This window comes from Leptopilina boulardi, unplaced genomic scaffold, assembly GCF_019393585.1.
Source record: "Leptopilina boulardi isolate dan_hultmark-lab unplaced genomic scaffold, ZJU_Lbou_2.1 LbouV2_216, whole genome shotgun sequence".
NCBI classification, from domain to species: Eukaryota; Metazoa; Arthropoda; class Insecta; order Hymenoptera; family Figitidae; genus Leptopilina; species Leptopilina boulardi.
In genome coordinates this window covers 3,684,953-3,709,993 of record NW_026137770.1, presented here as the reverse complement: position 1 = coordinate 3,709,993, position 25,041 = coordinate 3,684,953, and the positions used below count along the sequence as shown (strand labels likewise).

Here is a 25,041-nt window from a genome sequence, read left to right as displayed (position 1 = left end):
AGAGATTAATGTGTTAAATAAGCCTACCAAATTTTATCCAAATCCATTAAAACCTGTTAAAGATATCGTGTTCACAAAAACGATCCACACACACATACACACACACACACACACACATACATACATCCGGACAATTGATCAGGATCTCATATAACATGTTTCTATATAGAGGAAAATTTGTTTTCACCATTTTTAAAAAGTTTATAAACGAAAGGACTACATAGCTTCCTCCACGAGGAAGCAAAATGCATCAATTATAGATCTTATTAAAATACATTTTTTATATCTGATGGATTTTTTTTTAATTTTGCATATTTTACCTAATAAACGTAAAAAAAACCATAAATTTTGGGACTTTTTATGGTTTTCACCATAAAAATAAAATTTTTGGGTATTATCACTATGATTTTCGTAACCAGCGCATCAAAATATGTACATAAAAGTACGTAGTATAAAAAAAAACTAAAAATATTTTTAAAAAATTCCGAAAATATTGTAAAAATTGTTTGCCCATTATTGAGCTAGGCTTAAAAGTTTCGTAAAAAGATGTAGTTTTTTTGAAAAAATTTTTAAAACAAGGAGGGGGTCCTTTATGTTTATTTCATAAACATTATGCTTCCTCATTGTGTGAAGCAAAAAATTTGCTTCCTCGTGAAGGAAGCAATGAATTTGTCCAATTCAATTGATTGATTTAAAAAATTTCGAGTTAAAAATGTTTTAAATTAATTAAATTTTTTTAAAAATAAAGAAAATTTTAATTAATTTTGAGTGTAACATAAACTTTATATATACGAATCGATTCGTTTTAATGCAAGGAATACAATTATTTTATTCATCAACTTGTATTTAAAAAAAACACAAAATTTTTTAGCTAAAATATGAATTTTCAATTTCTCAATTTTTATTAATTCTCAAATTTTAAATCAAATCTATACTTTATATATACCAACCAATTCGTTTCAATGCAGGGAATAAAATTATTTCATATAGAAACATGAATTTAAATAAACACATCATTTTTTAGCTAAAATGAGAATTTTTGATTTTTTAACTTTCTTTAATTCTTTAAATTTCAATCAAATCTATACTTTATATATATCAATCGATTCATCTTGACATAAAGAAGACGATTATATTATATATTACCTTAAATTTTTCGATTTAAAAATTTTTTCAATTAAAAAAAAATTTTTGGAAAAAAGACGATAAAATTTTTTTTTTGGGGTATTTTTAAAAATCCTCTCGTCATTTTTGAGAGATTAATGTGTTAAATAAGCCTACCAAATTTTGTCCAAATCCATTAAAACCTGTTAAAGATATCGTGTTCACAAAAACGATCCACACACACACACACACACACACACACACATACACACACACATACATACATCCGGACAATTGATCAGGATCTCATATAACATGTTTCTATATAGAGGAAAATTTGTTTTCACCATTTTTAAAAAGTTTATAAACGAAAGGACTACATAGCTTCCTCCACGAGGAAGCAAAAATTGATCAGTACGTCAAATGAGAAAAATGACTTTTTATCATTAAAATTACACTTTGGCGTGGAATACATGAGTCGCCGGAAAGTAAAACCACACATAAAATTCTGACGGCCATGTTAATTCAATGGGAGTCAGAATTTTATGTGTTGTTTTACTTTCCGGCGACTCACATTATATATAACGTTATATTATGAATAATGTTAATATGTCCTTTCAATAAGCACTCTTTTTATTTGTGCAAAAAAAAATTAATTATTTATACAATCTGTATTAAAAAATGGGCATGCAAGCCCAAAAACTTCCAAATGACGAGTTTTAAATAAATCCAACCAATTTTTAAAAAATTTGTATGTTACATAAAATCTGACATATTTTATGATATAAAAAAATAAAAAATATAATAAAAATAAATATAAAAAAAGATATAAAATATAAAAAAAATCCTGACATGATGGAGCAAATATGACCTCAGATTCGTGTTCAACGCACCAAAATACATGGGGGTAGGGTATTCGGGTCACATGATACTTTTTTTGTATTAATGCTTAGTTTTTATTTATTTTATTATTACTTAATTATTTATTTATTAGTTAGAAGAATATTTACTTAAATTTTAATTGCATTAAAGTAATCTAAAAATAGATTTAGCTAGTAACACAAGGCTGCAAAAAAAAAAAATTTCGGTTGTTAGAGATCGAGGAGTCATTTCTTGTAGTTTTTGGTGCGCTGAATCCGAATCTGGCAACGAAAACATCCCATAACGTTAGGATTTTGAGAAAAGTGGGGGTAAAAGACTATAATTACTTAATATTACTATAATTAAATCAGTAACTCACTTTTTGCATAAGAAATTTTATGGGAGAGGAACAGTGAAATTTCAATCCAACGAAATGTATGTTGTTTCGCGGTATCAATATATTTTCTGACAATTTATTTATTTATTACAGAAATTTGTAAATTTTTATTTAAAAAAATTATATATACACACTTTATATTTTAAAATTAAATATTACAAAATTATGTTATATGAAAATAGAAACATTTATATACATATTTATATATCTTTTAAGTTCATAAGTAAATGACTAAAACGTCATTAAAAAAATAACATAAGATCCTCATGAGCTAAATGTTTCGTTCAAATGAACGAAATTTTTTTGCAACTTTTTAAGTACAAATTTTATTAGAAAATATTGTTTAAAATATCTAAAAAGAAGTTATTTAATTTAATAATTGTTTAATTTACTATTTTATTTTACATTGTCATCATAATTTTTAATAATTTATATATTGAAAAAAATATTTCGTCCATTTGAACATTCAAAACTTTTGGCTCATAGCTCCTCTTGATATTGAACTGATTCTTTCATTTTGCTAGAAATGGGCGAAGCGATAATTAAACGATGTAAGTCTGAAGTGTCCAAGTAAGAAATAATTTGAGAGATTACAACATTAGGTAATTTCACTTTTAAAACTTCCAGACAGTGATAAGCTAATTCCAATAACCGGCACTCAAGTTTACCTCTCATCACACAAACATCCAATTTACTGGCATATAAAGGGAATTTTTCTTCGAAATCTATTACATCTAAACATTCAACAACAATCTTATTTCGCATATACATACCAATTGTTCTGGGTGGTTTTATTAGAAAATCATAAATCGATATATTAAATCCAATAATTTTTAACCATCTCATCCTTTGTATTTCTTCAAGACATTGAGATTGAAAATCAACTAATTCAATTGAATCGATGGGAAAATCAATAATCTCTAAATTTGCCGCAGCAGATTTTATTTGAAATCTTGCACAGTGACTTTCATCAACAATAAAAGTTTTTGGAACTAAATCAATAACCTCTGCACCATAACTAAATACAAGATCAACAGCGTCAAAGATAAAATCATCATTATCATCATCAAATTCTTCCAATGCTTCAAATATTGATCTTATTATAAATGTGTCACTTGCATTAACAAAAGCACCATAGTGTAAAAGAATTTTAATAATATTTATATCACCATAGCCCATAGCTTTACAAATAGGTGATTCATAAGAATTATTAACAACATTCACATTAGCGCCGGCTTCTAAAAGTAAACGAATGCTTGTCAAATTATTCTCTATAACTGCGGAAAAAAGTGGAGTTTCATTGTTTTCATCTCGAACTTCAATATAGGCTAATTTTTTTATTAAAAATTCAGTGACTCCATAAGAAAATTCGAAAATTGAAATATGAAGGGGAGACAATTTTGCAACATCTATTGCATTTATATCAGCACCACGTCGCACAAGTTCTTTGACAACACATACATTTTCAAATCTACATGCATGATGAAGTAATGTACATCCATCTTGCAATCGACAATTTACGTTTACATTAGGTGTTAATAAATTTAAAAAAATATCGCAATATCCATGTTTGATAGCACCTACTAGTACTTGAAATTGAATAAAAGATCTTACTATTTCTTCAGTATTAAAAGTATTTTGCTTCTGAAGAAGGTCTTGCACAAACGATCTAAATTTTTTGTCTGATGACTGTTTTAGCCAAGAAGAATACAATTCTTCTGGTATAAACATATCCTTCAAGTCTTCAATAAAAATCGTCAAACCAAAGTCAATAAATACTTCACTTACACATCGTTTTAAACAATACGTCACTCCAAAACAATTATTTCTATGATAGTGATCGAAAAATGATAAGCAAAATGCCATTTTAATACTTTTATCATAGACATTTGGATTTGCACCTAAAAGAACCTCCACATCCAAAAGATGTTGTCTTTTGATAGCATAATTTAAAGGAGTCAAACCAAAATTGTTTGTAGCTGCAATGTTAGCGCCATTTTGAAGTAGAAAAACTAAGAAAAATCCTGATTCGTCATAGGATAAATTATTAGAGTTGGCTGCCAAATGCAAGGGTGTACATCCTGAATTTGTGATAGCATTAATATTGGCCCCTCTCTGTAATAAAAGTTGTGCAATTTCTCCATTGCGCTCAATAGCAGCAAGATGAAGTGGTGTTTCACCTAATTTTGTTACTGCATTCACGTTCGATTCTTTATCCAATAAAAGAAGAACAACATTGTACAAATTATACTTTACTGCATAATGCAATAGGGTATAAAAATTATCATCCTTATCTTCAGTATTCCCTCCATTATTGAGATAGATTTCGATTTTGTGCATACTATAAAGGCTTCTCATACATGGATCTTGGGAATAGTAAAAAGCTTTATGGCCACAATTACTAAGAATATCACAATTAGCACCATTTTGCAGCAAAATTAAAGCGATAATAATTGAATTTTTCATAACGGCAAAGTGCAATGGAGTATATCCGTTATTGTTTCTTGTATTAACTGATACTCCTTTTGATAACAATATTTCCACTATTTCCTTATTTTCTTGTAAAACTGCAATGTCAAGTGGAGATACTGTTTGTTCTTTAGAAATTTTTGGATGTTCAAACTCAAAAGTGCCAGAATAATCAAGATTATCAGGACTTTCGAGGAAAAGCTGAGAGATACTATTATATTCGTTTAAAAATCTATGTTGTAAAATTTTGTCCCAGCAATCATTTCTAACATTATAAACAGCTTTTTCTAATAGAAATTTCACCATTTCTATATTTTCCAGTACAACTGCAAGATGAAGTGCCGAATAAGTGTACTTTTCACTAACATCACAATTGCCGGGATTAGCACCATTCTCTATTAATATCTCAGCGATGTTTGTTAAATTATTTTCAAATGTAAATATTAGGGGTGTAATAAGTGTACAATGTTTTTTATTAACATCAGCTCCATTCCACAGCAACATTTTTACAAGTTCTTCATTACCTGTTCGAACTGCAATATGAAGTGGCGTGGGAATATCTTTTGGACAATTGTCGTCATTCACTCTTATTCCATATTGTAAAAGTATTTTAGAAATCATCAGGTACGAAGATGAGTTGCTTATTTTATTATTGGCAATTTTCACTGATGAAGAAACAGTCTTTATAAGCACATTACAGAGCAATAAATAGGCTTCAGATGATTGAAGGAAGTTAGAATAGTTAATTCCATAAAGCATATCTTTCACTATGTACTCATTGCCGGAAAGACATATGGTTTTTAAAAGATTAATTTCTTCAATCGACATTTTTTCTTAGATATTCTTTGTGCAGTTCATAATAAGTATTTATTGAAATTGAAAAACCTATAAAAAAAAAAAAAATGTAACATATAGTTTAAGTGCTTAATGGTGTTTCGCAATGGCAAGCAGTGGTTGTCTTTCAAAAATTGTCTCCTCGTAAGTGCATTTAATTTAAAAAGGATTTTACTCTTAACTTGGATAGAAACGGAAAAATCGATAAAATACCAGTTATCCTGAAATATTGTATTTTTATTTACGCATAAGAAATTAAAAATTCATTAAGATAAACGACGTCAGGAAGTAAAATAAGAAATTTTTTTGTAGCCGTTAGATGCTGCCCCAGACGGTAATTTTCAGTACTACGCAAATGTTTATACTTGATTTCTATTTTACTTCCTGTCGTTTTATATGTGAATAAATTTTTAATTTCTTGGAGGGAAATAAAAGTACACAAACTCAGGATAACTGGTATTTTATCCGATTTTGCCATTTCTGTCCAAATTGGGAGAATAATATTTTTGAAATTAAATGTACCTCATTTTTAAAAGACAACCACTGCTTGCCATTACGGAACACCGTTAACGATCTTAAAATAATTCGTTGATACCCGACAAAAAGGTTTGTATTAAAAAGTATTAGAAAACTGTTTATTATAATTTTATTATTACAACCATTCTCGACTAACCATCCTCGATTAATTAAAAAAAGGGCTGTTTTTTTAAACAATTGACCACATTTTTGTTAACCCTCACGTGCATGAGTTCATTTTTTGACGTGCGTGCCTGCAGCTGCTTAAATTCCATAAGAAACAAGATTTAATAGCAGAATATTCAATATTTTAATTCTAAATTATAATTGTAATACTTTGTAAATATAATTGCAAAAATATTTAATTTTTTGACACTCTAGGATACATAAATAGCTCACAAAAAGTCGCGCGTCTGACACGCGCTTTTTCGACAGAGCAAATTTGAGTGTACGCATTACAAAAAAAAGTAATTAATTTAATTTAAGTATTACTGGGTATTCTCAAGTTTTTTGGGTTGCTGATTACAAATCAGACGTCAGATTTGAAAAATTCAAAATGGCGGATCTAATATGTCGGACAAATTTTTAAAAATTAAACATATTTAATGTTGGATCCAATATGGCGGACAGGAAAATTAAAAATCAATACAATTTACTAATATCAGATTCGTAATCAGCGATCTTGAAAACCACTGAATAACGAGTTTCAAGCAAAACCGTCAAATTTAAAAAAATATATACACCATTTTAGGTCCGTCATTTTGAATTTTGAAAAAGTAACATCAGATTTGTAATCAGCGACCCCAAAAACCCCTGAGTAACGATTTTCAAGCGATACCGAACGATTTAAAAAAAAAAAAAAATCCGCCATATTGGATCGGCCATTTTGAATTTTGAAAAACTGACTTTAAATTCGCAATCAATGAGCCCGAAAACCCCCGAGTAACGATTTTCAAGCGAATATGTTGAAGTACATGAAAAAAAAGTTGTCTGGGTCCGAGGGACACGGCTCAGGCAACTACGTATACATAAGAGCTGTAAAATAATGTATTAGAAAGAGTTATACATAAAAAAATTCTCCTTCTTTTTTTAAATGTACGTTATAGCATCAGCTTATCGAATTTGATAATGATTTTGAAAAAAAAAATTCTTAAATAGAAGTATAGATGAAAAAGCAAATTGTCTGGGTCCATGAAACCCAACTCAGGCACGCAAGGGTTAAAAATTATCGTATCACAATTTTTAAAAAAACGTTTTAAAGGTGATAAAATTACCTTTCAAATGCTATGTGTGCAATTAAAATGTGATGATTTGTTAAAAAAATATATTCGTTTAAAATTGACACAAACAAAAATGGAAAATTTTGTTTATTAATAAGAACACTAAAGCAATAACAAAATTTTTTTTATTCACTTTTTAGATATCCTAAAAGTAGAGGATATAAGCTTTTAAAAAAGTAATTGTTTATTATTTTATTTTTATTAGAAACAAAAATATAAAACTTTTTGCAACACTTAAAATTCTGTAGGATCAAAGAAAAACCCTTTTAGTATTTCGTCTTGTATTTGAGTTAAATAATCCCAAAAAATGTTTTTATTATTTATAATTGTTTCTGAACAAAAATTGACTTGGGATTTTACCTTCTGTAAATTTAATAAATTTTATAATACTTTTTTTTTTAATTTGGGGTACCGTGGATGTACCAGTTACTGTCCATGTCCCAGTTTCCGTCCATTTTACAAATATCTCGTATAGTAATTTAAATTATTTTTTAACAATAATTTATTCCTTTTGGCACACAATCGACTTATTAGTTTAAGTAAACAAAAAAAAGAAAATAATTTTTTTATAAATGTTATTTTGAAAATTAAACTGGACGGAAACTAGGTCTTAGGTGGACGGTAACTGGGACATCCACGGTAAATGTAAACAGTACTTTTAATAACATTTTTTATTGTTGTGAAATTCAAAATAGTTTTCCTTTGACCTGTGTATATCTCATTGTGTAAAATTGCAAAGAAAAAAGGAACGCCTTTTTCTATTTTCTTTTTTTGCTAAATTAAATAATTAAAAACGAATTAAATGATTTATGACGAAATAAAGTTTTTAATATTAAAAAAATTATTTAAAAAAAATTATTTTTAAAATAATTTTTGTTCTATGAGGAAGCAAAAATATTGAAAATAAGAAAATAATAACCTAGTTTATTTTTATTATTATTATTATTAATTAAGACTTAAAGTTATCCAATTTATTAATGTATTTAATAATTTAAATTTATTTGAACAATTTTAAAGAAATTAAACACCTTTGTTTTTTTATTATTATTTTCAACAAAATATTATTTAGTTAAAAGAAAATTTGCTTAAATCAAACAAGTATTTTTTTCGTCAAAAATATCCTTGAGAATTATAATTATAATAAAAAAAATCTCTGAATAATTTGTATAATTGTTAGTTTTCAAAGAAATAAAATGTGCCTAATTCTATAGGCAAAAGGTAAATTTAATTCTGTAAATTTATTAAGTATCTAAAATTACATTTTTTTACATTGCAATCGACAATTTTTTTAAAAATTTAATATAACTGTGATTTAAAAATATAACTTTAAAATAATAGAAAATTTTTATTAATAATAAATCTTGTAAAACCTAGTAAAATTATTTAGGTTAATTTTACAAGAGGACAATTTTTTCGAAAATATGTTTTGAAGTTCAAACAAACGAAAAATAATTTGAACAAATATTTATAATACATACATTCTTACTATATATAAAGCATTGTTCAATAATTATTATGTTTGTGCTGTTTAAATTTTTAAAACACATTTTTAAAAAATTTGTTTTAGTCCTGCAAAATTAACCTAAAAAAAATATCAAAATCTGTAAAATTGACATATTGAAAAAGATTATGTTCACATTTTAAGTAATATTTCTATTTTTGGTATTTTTTATCACTTTCAAACTAATTGAAACATCATCCTAACCATAATATAACCTAGTTTTTGATATACAAATTATAAATTATTGATAATTCCCATAAAGGTTTTTTTGCAGTGTATGTATTGCAATAAAAATTTTACTATTAAAAATACGGCATGGTTGTTAATAAATTTCAAAAAAGATCCTTTTTCCATTACTTTTTTTTGTAAAGATATAACATAGTAAACAAACCTATTGTTCTGAAATCTTTTAATGTTCCAATTTTTTTGAAATTTTAATTTTTTATTTCGGATATAAAACTATTCTTAGATATTGACTGTATCAGTTTATATTTAATCGTTGGTAACTGTTATCTATTTCATTTGTTATTGCTGCTGACGGACTATTGTTTGATAGAATTGGAAAAATGTGGTTGATAAAATATAATGGAATCTCCAAAATGTGACACCTCTGATGATTTATTGTGCTTAGACCTTAAAGTGAATTGAAAATAAAGGTGATACATTTCAGAGGTTTCTCCTCAATTTCATCAAACTCGATTTTCCAATTCTGACAAAATGACTTGTACTTAAGGTTATGTGATTGTTGTGATTTCTCACATATAAATATTCTCTGCAAGTTTTCTCGAAAAATATTTTGATAGATTGAGCTAGAATTTTGTAGAGAACTTAAAAATACTGTAAGAAATCGCCGTTATTTACCATAAAATTAATATTTTATAAAAAAAATTTATTTTTAAAAAATTGCAAAATACCTACACTGTAAAAAAAATTTCCTGTAAATTTGCTACTTTCAGAGTAGTACCTAATATTACCTTCTTTTAATGCAGTGATTTTACTTAATTAAATATGGCAAATTGACTAGGTTATGTTAGCATTTTTACAAAAAACTGTAAAATTACAAATACGGTAGTAATTATGTCACATTGAAAGTAGGAATATTTGGTACTACTCTGAAAGTAGAAAATTTACAGAAAATTACGAATGTGCTATTTTAAAAGTATAAAGTTTAAATCAGTTAGTATATTTACTACTTTGAAATAAGTTCAGTTACAGATTTTGGTAAAAAATACAAGTTCAATCCGTAAAATAAGACAAACATTTTTTTTACAGTGAACGTCAAGTTTTAATAGGAACTATAAATTATATCAATATTAAAACCTCTTTTAAGAAGATCCCAAAAAAGTTACAAGCTCCGAAAAATTTCAAATATGCAAATATTATTTCAAAGAAAAATATTTCTGCTCAAAAATATTACTTTTCAGTACAGAATCAAGAAATTTATACTTTTGATAAGTCTCAATATCAAATATACCCTTCGAATAATGATGTTTATAAAAAGTAAAAAATTTTAGGTTATATAAAATAAGATCTCAAACTTCCTATACTTTTGATTATTAACTTCATACAAAAAAAAAGAAAATTTAAGCCATAATAATATAATTCATGATCTAAGAAAATGTTCAAGTTTAACATAGGGTAAGTGCATCAATTACTGCGCTTTTATAAAAAATAACTATTATTATAGGGTAAATGTCCCAATTACTGTGATGTACAACCCAAGACCGGCTTTAATGATAAAATAATAGAAGTGTAAATGAAATAATGATTTAATTCTTTTTGTTAAATCACTATTTAGTATCTATTGCAATAGAAACGATACTTTAAACTTGAAAAAAAACAAATATATTATTAACAACATTAACTTTTTTAAAAATTGCATATGCTGGTATTACTGCAGGTTTGCATGAATTAATGCGCATCGTGTGCACTAATTATTACAGTGCTAAAAGCGTTGATTTAGAGGTTAGGTTGACTGGATAGACCACAGTCACGAAGTAGTATAAGGAGTCCCCACTATGCAAAATAAATATGTACCGAGTTTTCCGACAGCCTTTCAATTTGGTAGGTTAGCGATACTAGCGCGATTACCGGGGAAATTGTTGCAACTCAACTGGATAATGGCGGAAATGTATGTTTGTGAGAGATTTGTCGTCTGCACTCGACTCTTCACGAGCAGATACGAATCATCACGAAACATACATTTCCGCCATTATCCAGTTGAGTTGCAACAATTTCCCCGGTAATCGCGCTAGTATCGCTATCCTACCAAATTGAAAGGCAGTCGGAAAACTCGGAACATGTTTTTCCTGAAATTGCCTATGCAGTGGGGGCTCCTTATACTACTTCGTGACCACAGTCATGAAAAATATATGCATGCTCTAATTACTGTGATTGGTTAAATTGAAACTTGAATAATTAATTATTAAACGAACTTACAAAGTGAAGTTCGATCATAATTATATGAATAACTTGTTCGAAGATATATAACTTGTAGTATCACTACTTAGTGCCGGATGGCGCCACAGTTCAGAGATGTAAAAGAGGGAAAAGGTTCCTTCTCTTTTTAGCCCTGTAGGCTTGCTTCCCTCTCGTTTTTCATTTATTTCAGAGTGTTGATTCTCTAAGGGAGGGAAATTTAAAAAAAAAAAATTTTTTTAAATTTATTTATTTGTTTTTTATTTATTTTGGGGGGGGGGGGGAATTATATCTTCGAACAAGTTATTCATATAATTATGATCGAACTTCACTTTGTAAGTTCATTTAATCATTAATTATATTTCATTTACTTGTTACATATATATATATATAAATTTTTTTTTTTTAAACTTTATCAAATAAAGACTTAATTTTAATCAGTCTTGCGAAATAATACTTATTTTTATGAAACACATGAAAACACTGATTTGGCGAAATTTTTGGCTTCAATTGGCCTTTTATAGAATTTTGCGAAAGTTTTGGATTTTTCTGACTAACCCGCTGCTTTTTTAATTATATTAACGTCAATTCCATTGTAAAAACTTTTGGAGGAGGAGGCATGTCTTGTACTATGGGAATTGTATTTACTGTCAATGCCTGATTCTAACATTACTGATTTTAACCACCTGCTAACTGTTTGTGAAGAGATTCTTTTGTGTGGTTTTTTAAAGGAAATTAGTAACTGTTCAACAGAACCTCTTAGTTTTTCTGTAATTTTTAAGTAATGGAGTATTACTTTAGCTATGCATAAATTTTCGTTGTCAAAAAAAGGAAAGAGAGCGTAGGGTTGGTCAGTTCCCGGTCTGGAGGTTTTAATTAACTCCGTGACTCTGATTTCAATTCCATTTGACTCCCTTGAAAAATCTGTGAAGCAGAGAACTCGCTGAAGTGTCATAGCTGTTCACGAGAGAAATTGCTGATCTTAGCGAGTTCAATGTTCCGTATGCTGCTACTTCTGCAAACTTTGCTGTTAGGCACCTGAGGACAGTATTCTCGTTAGCTTCAAAAGGATCTGTGTTTGTTTTTGTGCAAAAAACCCACCAGTATTTCAGGGCTGTGTTGTATTGTTTGTTTGTGCTTTCGGCTAGAGAATGTACCATGATCAAGATTGTGTCTTCCGCTAGTCCTTTTTTTGAGTAGGCCGCCCGGAGACAGTTCCTGACACCAGGGTAAGGTCCGATGCCAGAGGATGAATCAGCTGCCTGCAAGGAGATGTTAGTAAATTAGTGGATGGTTTGAATTCTATGAAATCAGATGTTAGCATTCTTTTGAACTCTGGGTACCAGGGTTGGCTGTACCATAAGGGGACTACAAGAATGCCTTCGGAGCCTTCTTCTCTAACTTTTTTCAGAATTCTGCTAATTAATGCGAAGGGAGGAAATGCGTACCAAAAATCGTTTCTCCACGATATTGTAAAAGAATTTATGGCAAATGCTTCGGGATCTCGTTCACACGAACAAAATTTTATGCATTCTGTATTTATTCTTGTCGCGAACAAATCTATTGTGGGTTTGCCGAATTTTTTTCGAATTTTTTGATAAGCGTAGTCGGCGAGTTCCAACTCGGTGTCTAAATTTGTTATGCTCGAGCTTTCGTCTGCCGGGTTGCTTTTTGACGCTATATACTCCGCGAAAACCCAGATTTCTTTTTGTCTACACCATTCCCATAATTCTTTAGTTAATTTATTTAGATTTTTATGTTTAGTACTTCCCATTTTATTTATATAGGCTAGTGCTGTGAGATTGTCAATTCGGAGTAAAATTTGTGCATTAAATTTTGACGAGGCGAAGCTTTTTTATCCTAAGAAAGCCGCTTTTATTTCTAAGAAATTAATGTGTTTCTCTTTTTCTTGGGGATTCCAGAGCCCTCTAGCTTCTTTTCCCTTGCAGATAGCTCCCCAGCCGGTTGTGGATGCATCTGAGTATATTTCAAGGTCGAAACTAGAGGATCGGATTTTATTTTTTGTTGTAAGGATTTTTGAGTCCCACCATTTTAGGTCTTGTTCCGCGCCCCTTGACAAAAATGTTATTTTGTTTGGGTTGTTTTGAGAAATTTTTAATGCGTTTGTTTTTAATATTTCGAGTTCCTTGTAAAATAGCCACCCATATGCGACCCCTGGACATGCCGCGACTAAGACCCCGATCATTTCAGCTAACTTTTGTATTGTTATTTTTTTGTTATCAAGTAACGAATTTACCATTGTTTTTATTTTCTCGCGTTTATCTTGAGGTAATTCTATTGTCATGTTCGCGGAGTCTAAAATCATGCCTAAAAATTTGCAAGTTTTCTTCGAGATTAAGTCGCTTTTTTCCTCATTTATAATAAATCCTAAAAACAATAACAACTTTATGACCTCCGAGGGGGAATTTACTAGTTAAAAACGTGTACACTTGACTACCGGTATTACACCTTATATTACCCTTATTACTAAGTTATTACACGTTATTACAGAGTATTACACATTATTACAGAGATATTACAGATTTTTTTGCGTTATTAAAGCACCGTAATAACGCATTATTACACGTTATTACATAAGTATTACAGGAAGAGTGTACACTTGACTACCTGAGTAAATTCCCCCTCGATGACCTCGTTTGTGTGTTTCTGACATTTTTGTTTAGAATCAGCTATTATTAAAAAATCATCTAGATAGACGACTAGTTTAATTCCCTGTTTTCTTAATTTATTCACAACCGGTTTCATAATTTTTGTGAAAACGAATGGGGCTGATGAGAGACCGAACGCCCACACAGCACAACATCTTACACCAGGCCTACAGCAGGCTTACATGTAAGGTTTGTAAGGTAACATCGTAAGCCCATAGTAGACTTACAGTAAACCTAAAATGTCCGCCTTACAGTAAGCTTACATGGTAGGGTCGAGGTAAGCTTACATGGTAGGGTCGAGGTAAGCTTACACGGTAAGGTCGAGGTAAGCTTACATGGTAGGGTCGAGGTAAGCTTACATGGTAGGGTCGAGGTAAGCTTACACGGTAAGGTCGAGGTAAGCTTATGAGTAAAGGCTGTGGTAAGGTTATTATTAAGTTGTAAGGTTGAGGTAAGGTTGTGGTAAGCTTACAAGGTAAGGCAAGTTATATTCAAATAATAATATTAATAATAAATAAATATTCAATAAAAAAATTTTTCTTTTGCCTTATTCTATTTTGGGAACCTATCATTTCGCAGAAAGTTATGAAAACAAATTTGGGAGGAGTAGGATTCGAACCTGGGACCGAAGTATATACCTAACAACCTAACCAACTGAGCTAAACGGGGAACTGACAATGAGAAAAGTAATCTTGCTTTTAAGGAGTTGATTATCTTCTTGGTTCCACTTTAAAAGTAAGGTTACTTTTCTCATTGTCAGTTCCCCGTTTAGCTCAGTTGGTTAGGTTGTTAGGTATATACTTCGGTCCCGGGTTCGAATCCTACTCCTCCCAAATTTGTTTTCAAAACTTTCTGCGAAATGATAGGTTCCCAAAATAGAATAAGGCTAAAAAATATAGGGCTAAAAAGAGAGGGAACCTTTTCCCTCTTTTACATCTCTGAACTGTGGCGCCATCCGGCACTAAGTAGTGATACTACAAGTTATATATCTTCGAACAAGTAAATGAAATATAACTAATTTGATAATAATCGAAATATGCATCTTTCGTGGATATAATATCAAATATCATTTGGAATAATTTTTAAAGTCATTTTGAAACAGTTTTATGTTCTCAATAAGTAAGTTTTACTAATTTTATAGAAATCGCAGTAACTATGGGGCATTAGCAGTAATTGATACATTTACCCTACTATTATATATAATATATAACTGCTGCAAAATGATTAAAAAAATTATTAAAAATTTTTCTGATACAATTACTAATAAAGATGCACATTTAAACAATTATTAATTTAATTATTTGAGATCAAATTTTATTCCTCGCCGTAATTGAAACATTTTTAAGATTTACATTGGCTCTAATTACGGTGGGCAAAGTATCTTCAAAATACACGTAATTTTGGTCACCGTAATTGATACACCGAAACTGATGCAAACGCGGCGCAATAGAAAATTACGGTATTAGTTTTAATTTCTCATATTTGTTTAAATAATCGATTTTTATAAAGTTTCAATTTTTTTTAATATCTAAATAACATAAGCTTTTAGTTTAATAAATCTTAAATTAACTTTATACAATAGAAATGTCGATTATTCTATGTCAAAGGTGTTTTGACTCGAATCGCACAGTAATTAGTGCATTTACCCTACGCTAAAAATTTTTTCTTGAAACTAGGTATATTTATATAATGATAATTTGAATATGCAGAATTAAATTTACTACTACAATTATAGAAAAAATAATTTTAAAAAAAATCCAATAATTAGTTTGTTTATTAGTTTGTGAACTGGAATTGTTTTAGGAAAGTTTTTTTTTCAATTTAATTCATTGCGAAATTACGACCTTCTGAGGTGGTAGTGATATTTAAAAAATGATAAATAATCATGCTGCCCCTGTACATTGATTTTTCTGTAAGCGTAGGTGTATGTCGGTTCAGGGATAGGTACTATATAATTGTATTAAATATAATAACAAATATGAGGTCTGATTTAAAAATATCAGTTTTATGAATAATTTCTTTTGTAATTTCATGATTTATTTTCTGTAACAATAAATTCGTCATTTTTAATATCTGATTACCTAATCGTAATCATCAAAATTAAAATGATCGATTAATATGTGTCAGTCTACGAAAAATTTACTACTTTTCAGGAGGCGCATGAATTTTCTCCAAATTTAAAATGGCCTAAATTACCACAACCGTATAATATATACCTATAAGTATAAAGAGATTTCTTGTCCTACCCGGGAACAAATTTCCACGTTTGTTCCCGATTACCGATCTGGGTGTCGATTATGTAATTTGATTTTACTTTGACGTTAAAGTCAAATTCATATTCATTTTAACGTCAAAATTAAATTTCATTCAACAAATTCATTTTTTTATTTAAGTTTGACGTTAAATTCAAATTTAATTTTTGATTTCAATTTGTCGTATTAAATTTGACTTTGATGTCAAAATAAAATCAAATTACATAATCGACACCCTGGCATCGATTCGATTTTCTGGCCTGACCCCGGGTTAGTAAATTTTAGTTGCCCCTATCAGGACCAGGTTGGGTTGCCTCAAGAATAGACATGGGTAACAATAAACTTGGTTTTCTAATAATAAAACAAACAATATAAACATTAAACACATTTGGATTGAAGGATATAAACAATTCAATTTTTAACATTTTGAATTTCTGCATTCTAAATTTTTGTCAGGGTTATTCAGAAGAATGAAAATTCTCAATTATTTTTTTCAATTTCTCGCTTCTTACGGATTATAAACAATGTGCCTTCCTAAGTCAATAATAAGGAAATTTTCTATTCCAAAAGTATAATTCTATTATTTTTAAAAAATTTATTTTATTGACATTAATAATAAAGTAAATTGTTAAAATTGCTTCCTTCTGAATGAAGCATTGTAATACCGAAATTTTTCGAACTTGATATTTTTATGTATCTTTATGTTTTCAGGAATTCAAAAATCACATTTTTAAAAAATGTGGTTCCGTGTGTGTGTGTATGTGTATACACATTATATTTTCATGAATATCTCAGATACTATGAGAGCAATAAAGTGATAATAAAGTGAATATAAAATAAAGAATAAAGTGATTTATGTTTTTGGTGAGTTCCAACATCTAATTTTTAATATTTTTTTTAATAATAGCGTTGTTTAAAAAAATTGAAAAATTTAATGTTACGAAATAACATATCGTGAACCTCTTACTTTTGATAATTAATATTTTTAAAGAGAATAAAATTTTTTACAAAATTTTAATTTTCTATTAATTAACAAAATCAGCCTGGCCTTGTTTTTTTTAACACCACTTTCGATTAATATTTTTCATTTTTCAAAATTATTTAATTTGTTAAAAATATAAATAACACAGGCCTGCATGGTTTTTTTATTTTTGATATTGAAGTCGTTCCCTATATGTAATTTTGTGCGCTGAACACGATCCCGTGTCCCAAAATGGCCCAGCACGTCAGAATTTTGAGAAAAGTGGGGGTAAAGAGCCTAAACAACGTGTTTTTGAGTGTTTTCGAGAATTTTTTTTCTCCTTAACCTGACGTGCTAGAAACTTCTACTAGGTCTTAAATTAAAGCTTAAAGCGTGCACTTTAAGACCCTTATGCGCAAGTCAAAAAAAACTTAAGGGATTTTGAGAAAAGTGGGGGAATATTAAAAAAACCCTAAAAACGCGTTTTTTTATTTTTTTACCCCCAATTTTCTCAAAATCCTGTCGTTCTAGGCCATTTTGGAACCCGGAATCGTGTTCAGCGCACAAAAATACATAAAAAACCACTGCGATATAAAGTATGTAAAAAAATTTTTTTGGGGCTCTTTCCCCCCACTTTTCTCAAAATCCCTTAAGTTTTTTTTTACTTGCGCATATGGGTCTTAAAGTGCACACTTTAAGCTTTAATTTAAGACCTAGTAGAAGTTTCTAGCACGTCAGGTTAAGGAGAAAAAAATTCTTGAAAACACCCAAAAACACGGTTTTTGGGCTCTTTACCCCCACTTTTCTCAAAATCCTGACGTGCTGGGCCATTTTGGGACACGGGATTGTGTTCAGCGCACAAAATTACATAGGAAACGACTTCAATATCAAAAATAAAAAAAAAAAGTCGAATTTTGCAGGCCTGTGTAATTTATTTAAACAAATAAAAATTAATAGAACTTCTCCTTCGATTTTTAAAATATTTTTTATGGAAAACAATTTTTTTGGCACATTTTATCTATGATATTAATTTATTTAAACATTTCAGCGTTTGGTCAGGTAAAATTTTTTGCAACTTTTAACCGAAAATAAGTTACAAAATTTTTCTTTTTGTGAATAATTTTAGAAGGCTCATTATTATCCTATAAAAATCATTAGTTAAAATTTTCTTTTTCAACAATTCTATTAGTTATAATTATTTTTTAGACGAATTTTTTATTTTTCGAATTAACATTTGACAGAATTTCTTTTTTAGCAAATTTTTACTTAATAGAGTTCTTAATATCAAATTTTTATTGTACAGAATTCTTAAGGTCAAGTGATTGTTATGTCTGTAATGTTAATTTGTCCATAACTTTTCTCGTAAAATGCTGAATGGATTTAGCTGAAATTTTGTGGAGGAATTTAAAATATAGATAAAGAATGGTTGTGACGTGCGAAAATGTTGATATATTGTTAAATAAATATAATAAAAGGCATAAAAATTGTTTGAAAATCCGATACTACTAACCCTACATATTCTAACTATTTTCAAGTATTTTATAATAATTATTTAACATAATATATCAACATTTTCGCACTTGAAAACCATTCCTTATTAAATTTTGATCTCCTTCATAAAATTTCAACACAATCCATTCAGTATTTTACGAGAAAAGTTACAGACAAATCAACATTATAGACCTCCGTCACATAACCTTAAAACGCCGAATTTTTATTTATTTGTCTGAAATTGCAAATGGTCAAACGAACAATCGACAGAAAAATTTCGGCGCGATTTTTAAAATTCACTTTTGATTGGTGAATTTTAAACATCGCGCCGAAATTATTCTGTTGATTGTTTGTTCGGTCATTTGCAATTTCAGACAAATAAAAATTCGTTATTAGGTTGTTCAAGTTGGGTGGGAAAAAATCCAAAATGGCGATTAAGCGGTGCACCAACAAACATATAAGAAATGTACAGGATGAAGTCGAATTTTTTTAATATCTCGCTTAAATGAAATTTTGGAACCTAAGTGTATTAGGATTTTAGTTTCTATGTTTAATTACCTATTTAATGCAATAATAAAAAACGATTTTATTTTTTTAATAAATTTTATTATTGCATTAAATAGGTTAAACATAGGAATTAAAATCCTAATACAATTAGGTTCCAAAATTTCATTTAAGCGAGATATTAAAAAAATTCGACTTCATCCTGTACATTTCTTATATGTTTGTTGGTGCACCGCTTAATCGCCATTTTGGATTTCTTCCCACCCAACTTGAACAACCTAATATAAGAATTCTGTTTAGTAAAAATTTGTTTAAAAAGAAATTTTGTCATATGTTAATTCGAAAAATAAAAAATTCGTCTAAAATATACCTAATTATATCTAATAAAATTGTTGAAAATGAAAATTTTAATGATTTTTATGTGCCCCGATTTTAGATATAATAAAAAAATATTTGAGGGGAAATTACATTAATTTTTATTGGTTTAAATAAATTTTTAACAAATTCAATAATTTTGAAAAATGAGAAATATTAATTGAAAGCAGTGTTAATTTATAAAATGATAATGCCAAGCACCTTGGTTTTGTAGATTAATGGAAAAATAAAACTTTGTAAAATCACACACAAAAATGCTTATTATAGCAATAACTTGTATAAATCTTCAAATTTTAAAATTAAAAATTTTTTTTTTTAAACATATTTTTTATTTTTACTGTTTTGAAAAATATGAATTTCATGAAAAACTTTCCAACTACTCAAAAAAAATATTGTCACAGTTGACAAATTTTGACTCACGTGTCAGCTAAATTTGTAACCGACATTTTGAATTCGCTTAAATTACCATTTAATAATTGTAATCGATTTAAATAAAAATTTATTATGGTCTAAAATAAAGGATTAGGAGTCTTTTTTTTTTGGTATTAAATTACAACGAGGATGAATTTAATTTTAAAAAAGTGAAGAAGCATTTCTTTTGTATTTATTATTGCCATTACTTAAAGACATTGACATTTGTAATTTGGTTGAATTGGCCCCGTTTTGTTCATAACTACGGCCCTATTCGTTGCTATTCGTGCACAGCGGTCAGAGACACGAGAGCATATGCGCAGTGGTAGGAGAAACGGTTTAACGGAGGTGGATGAGTGAGTGAGCGAAAAAGTGAGAGATAGAAAAGCTTTTGGACGTGACTTGAGGGTCGGGGGAAGCTTTCTTTGGCGTTTGAACCATTACTAGGTGAAGAAGCGGGGGAAGGTATAGGCAGTTGCAAGCATTGCCAAGCGCACATGAACGTTCGGTTCGTCAGGCATGTTTCGAACACTAAACATGCTGCTCGTAGCTGCTGAGAAAAAGTATATACAATCGGAATTTGTGCTCTCTCTCTCGTTGTTGTAAGCGGTGGTTCTCAGCTATACTTTTCACTCGTATTCACAAAAAAAAGTTACTAAAAATTATTAAATATATAGTATTGTTATAATTGTAACTGCCTTATAAAAGAAATAGTTCTGTGCCTTAAAAAAAAAAAAAGGAATTGTGTGCTCCAATGTATAATAGACCCAAGTGATATAAGTGAAAGCGTGTTCCAATATTTTAAAGTGACAAACTTTAAGAAGCTGACAGTTGCGATAAAAAGACATGAAAATGTTGTATAATGCTTCACTTAATGCAGCGAGTCGAATATTTGTTAAGGATAAAATCAGATAAAAGAATTTGACAAGTGCTACTGTAAAAAAAAAAAAAAGAAGAATAGTGTTTTTAAATCTGTTTGTTAAAAATAAGAAAAACATGAGAGTCAAATTATCGCTTATTCAATTAAATATGAAGGACACTTGTGAGAATGAAAAACATATAAAATGAAGGTTTTTATTGTTTTTGGAAAATAGGTGCGATTAAGTTTTGATAAGTGTTTAAAAGTGTACCTTGATGGTTTTCATTAAAAAGTGCCATTTGTTAATTTGTGTTGATTTTACGTGAGTTTCAAGTATCATGTTAACGGTGGAATTCCGCTTGAGAGGAATCTGAAGGCGGGGACTCTGACGTCACTCCTCTCATGATAATGAGGTATTCATGATGGCGGAGCGCAACAGGAGCGTAGTGTTGTCAGGATTGTTCTTGACATTTTGAACAAGTTTACATATCTGAATAACGCTACAGATGCTCTCCATATATATATATATTTTTTTTTTTTTCTTTTAACGTTGTCCTTAATATAGCTTATTGCATGAATTTTAAACACGCAGCCAATAAATGTCAGTCGAAATAATTAAATGCAAATTAATATTATATATATACATACATGCTTCAGATTTAGTTTTTCAATATTTTCATGCTACATCCTCTCTCTTTTTCTGTTGAAATGGGCCAATCTGTCCAATTTAATCACATTCCTGAATATTAAAATTTTACCAAATTCTGTATGAGATTATATCAGATATATCTGTTTTGAGATCAATTTTTTGCAATAATATTACATATACAAAAAAAATTTTTTTTTTGTAATCATTTTTTTATAAATACATATTGCTTTCTCGTAAAGATTAAAATTGAAAAAAATTTTCTTTAAATCAAATATACTATTTTTTTTTGTATTAACATAATTTTTTTTTTGTTATTTCAAATAAAATTTGTTTGATTCAAAATTTCAAATAAATATTTATGGTAATAAATTTTTATGAAGGAAAATTTTGATTGAACCAAATAAACTATTTATTGATTCAATCAAAAGTTTCGTTAACGCAATACGTTTATTTGTTTGATTTAACCAAAAGTTAGTTGTTTCAAACAAATTTTGTTTAAAATAATCAAAAAATTGTGTTAATACAAAAAAAAAAAGTTATATTTAGTTCAAACAAAACTTTTCTCTGATTGTATAAGTTTTAATCAAAAGTATTTATTTAAAAATGGCATGATTGAAAAAAACAGGTTACAATTTTACACAAAATTTTAGAATTGTCTCATATACTGAAAACATGGTTTTTTTTTAGAGATTTTTTCAAAACATTGAATTAAAATACAAATTATAATATTGTTGTTGAAATGTATGCCAAGTTTGTACAAAATCGGTCAAGTAGTTTTTAAAGTTATCGTGTACGCCAACTTAGCTTTGCACTTTAAACTTACTTATATAAAACATCCTTAAGTCACACACGCTTTGCTCAATTTTCTACTATTTGAAAGCCAATAACTTATCACTATTCGCAAATAGGTCAATCGATGTATTTTTTTAAATTTTCTACAAACTTATTTGAAATAATTTAAAACTAATATAAAACATGTAAAACAAACTTCTTTTCCAAAAAAAAAGAATGTTCTTTTCTTAATTTTTTAAATGTCAGTAATATTTTGCAATATTATAGATCACAATTCAAAATGAAATGTTTATATTTCAATGTAAATTTATAATTTTCTTTTTGTTAAAACCGTTTAAAATTAATAATTTTTAATTAAAAATTTTCAATTTACTACAATTTTTAAACAGTTGATATTCATAATTCTACGAAGCTGAAGTACGCAACGTTTATGATAAACGATTTTTAAAGAAATAATTTTTTAAAATTAAAAATTCTATAATTTTTTGCCTAAAAAATATTTCTTGTAGTTTTCATTAATCAACAAATTATAAAAAATATATTTTTTAGGCAAAAAATTATAAAATTTTTCATTTTAAAAAATTATTTCTTTAAAAATTGTTTATCATAAATGTTGCGTACTTCAGCTTCGTATAATTCTTTTTATTACCAAAATATAAGAAAGTTTACACGCGCACGCACACGCAAAAGATACACTTTTTAAAGTATCATTTTCGGACTCCTGAGGTCAAATAGCATCAAGATATGTCAAAAAATTAAATTTAAACATTTTCATGAAAATAATACATCTTCTGTGAGAAAGCAACAGGTTGTTGCAATTTATTTCTTTTTATTTAAAAAAATGAAGGCGCATGTCTTTTCACCAAATGTGTATGTATTTGATCATGGAAAAAAAGGAATGTCTATGTCTGCACATTTGGTGAAGTGAGGATTATATTTAATGATAAAATATGTAAAATAAATCAGAAGCTACTTGGAAAATAAATAGATTACGTTTGTTCTATATAACTAATTAAAGTATAACAAATGGAGGATAGCTCTCGAACGTTCTCAAAAAGCCTAAAATGCAAACCTCATACACGGAGAAAAATGGAAAAACGAATAATGTAACTTTTACTATACTTTAAAAGTAAAACCAGAATTGTCCGCAGTTTCTGCGCATTTCTGTCAATTTTTACTCTAGAAATAGTAAAAATTACTCCGAAAATAGTAAAATTTACTCCTAAAATAGTAAAAATTATTACGAAAATAGTAAATTTTACTATTTCTGGAGTAGTAAAAATTGCTAGAAATGCGCAGAAACTGCGGACAGTTCCGGTTTTACTTTTAAAGTATAGTAAAAGTTACTTTATTCGTTTTTGCATTTTTTGTCCTTATATAATTTCCACACTCTAAGATGCTTAAATAGGATCAGTTGCAAAAAATTGATAAATTTTTTAATAATCAACGGATCTCCAGAAGACATAATAGACAGCCAATAAGATTAATTTTGTTAATTTTTTGTAATTATATATTATGGATGAATAAACGATCTATCTAATGATAAAATATAATAAATAATATAAAAGTAATATAAAAAATATCAGTAATGAATAAACATTTTGTGAAATTTGAATTTATTAAAATATAAAAATTTTTGTATTTAGAAAGTCTTTATAACAATAGTTAGATATTATATTTGATATAACAATTTTATCTAATAAACAGGTAAAAAAAAAAATAAAATTTCAAGAATAATTGAGATTATATAATGATTCCGATGAATGAAAAATAGATCAAAAAAATGATTAACTTAAAAGTAATATTTTAATGAAATACTCATTTCAAAGAATATAAATATTGACTAAAAATAAAATTTTAATAAATCGAATTTCGTGTTTATTTTTATTTCAAGGTTATAAATTGGATCAATAGTTATGGTTAGAACTAAAAGTATATAAGATTTTCGGTTTAGAATTACATTTAGAGATTTAATGCAAAACATATTATGATATATCTGAATGATTTGAAATTTCAAGACTTTCTAATTACAAAAGATAAAACAGAGATTTCATAGATAGTGGATAATAAAAAAAAAATAGGATAGAATTTAATACAAATTAAATGAAGAACAATTTATTAAGTCAATTATGAAATATCAATATTTTTGAGTCAGAACTTAGTTTTAAGTTAGTAAATAATATACATGTGACGCACTCTGAAGAAAGGGACCTAAGAAGCAAAAAATTATAGGTTATGTTTATGATAGTTTGGAATAAAAGTACACAAACATGATCGTAATTTTCAATACTATATAAACCCTTGAGTTTTCATTGCATACAAAATATTCAATAAAAACTGATTTTTATTTTACATCATTAAAAAAAAATGCTTTTAATCAAGGTAAAATTTTCATAAACATAACCTATAATTTTTGCTTTTTAGATCCCTTTCTTCAGAATACGTCACATATATAATATAATTAAGAATATAAGTAATTAAATTATCAAGGTCATTAATAGACTGAAATTTGGTTATCATAATTTGTTAAATTAATACCATTAATATTTACATTAATTTAGTTAAAACAATATATAAGAATTTTTAAACAGATCTCTTTTAACAATAAAACATTTAATTTATCACTTTTATAGTAGTATTTTAATAACAAAGATGATAATGATCACTCCAAGTCGCCAAATTAAGAAAAAATAAAATA

The 25,041-nt window shown here is 28.0% G+C and overlaps 2 protein-coding genes across 2 annotated transcripts in view; one reads left to right on the top strand and one right to left on the bottom strand.

Annotated features, from left to right (window-relative positions):
• Nucleotides 1-2,414: 2,414 nt before the first annotated feature.
• Nucleotides 2,415-9,626, bottom strand: LOC127279349 (putative ankyrin repeat protein RF_0381). The gene is made up of 2 exons (XM_051301653.1): nucleotides 9,354-9,626; nucleotides 2,415-5,716 (listed from the first exon to the last, which is right to left on the bottom strand). Exon 2 carries the CDS (start codon nucleotides 5,657-5,659, stop codon nucleotides 2,843-2,845), a length of 2,817 nt encoding a protein of 938 aa, XP_051157610.1. The 5' UTR covers nucleotides 5,660-5,716; nucleotides 9,354-9,626; the 3' UTR covers nucleotides 2,415-2,842.
• Nucleotides 9,627-20,440: 10,814 nt separating this feature from the next.
• The window catches only part of LOC127279558 (protein kibra), a 43,589-nt gene continuing 38,988 nt past the window's right edge, over nucleotides 20,441-25,041 (top strand). The window contains exon 1 of the mRNA XM_051301990.1: nucleotides 20,441-21,315. The gene's annotated coding sequence lies outside the window, so the exon portion shown is untranslated. The remainder of the gene's footprint in view (nucleotides 21,316-25,041) is intronic.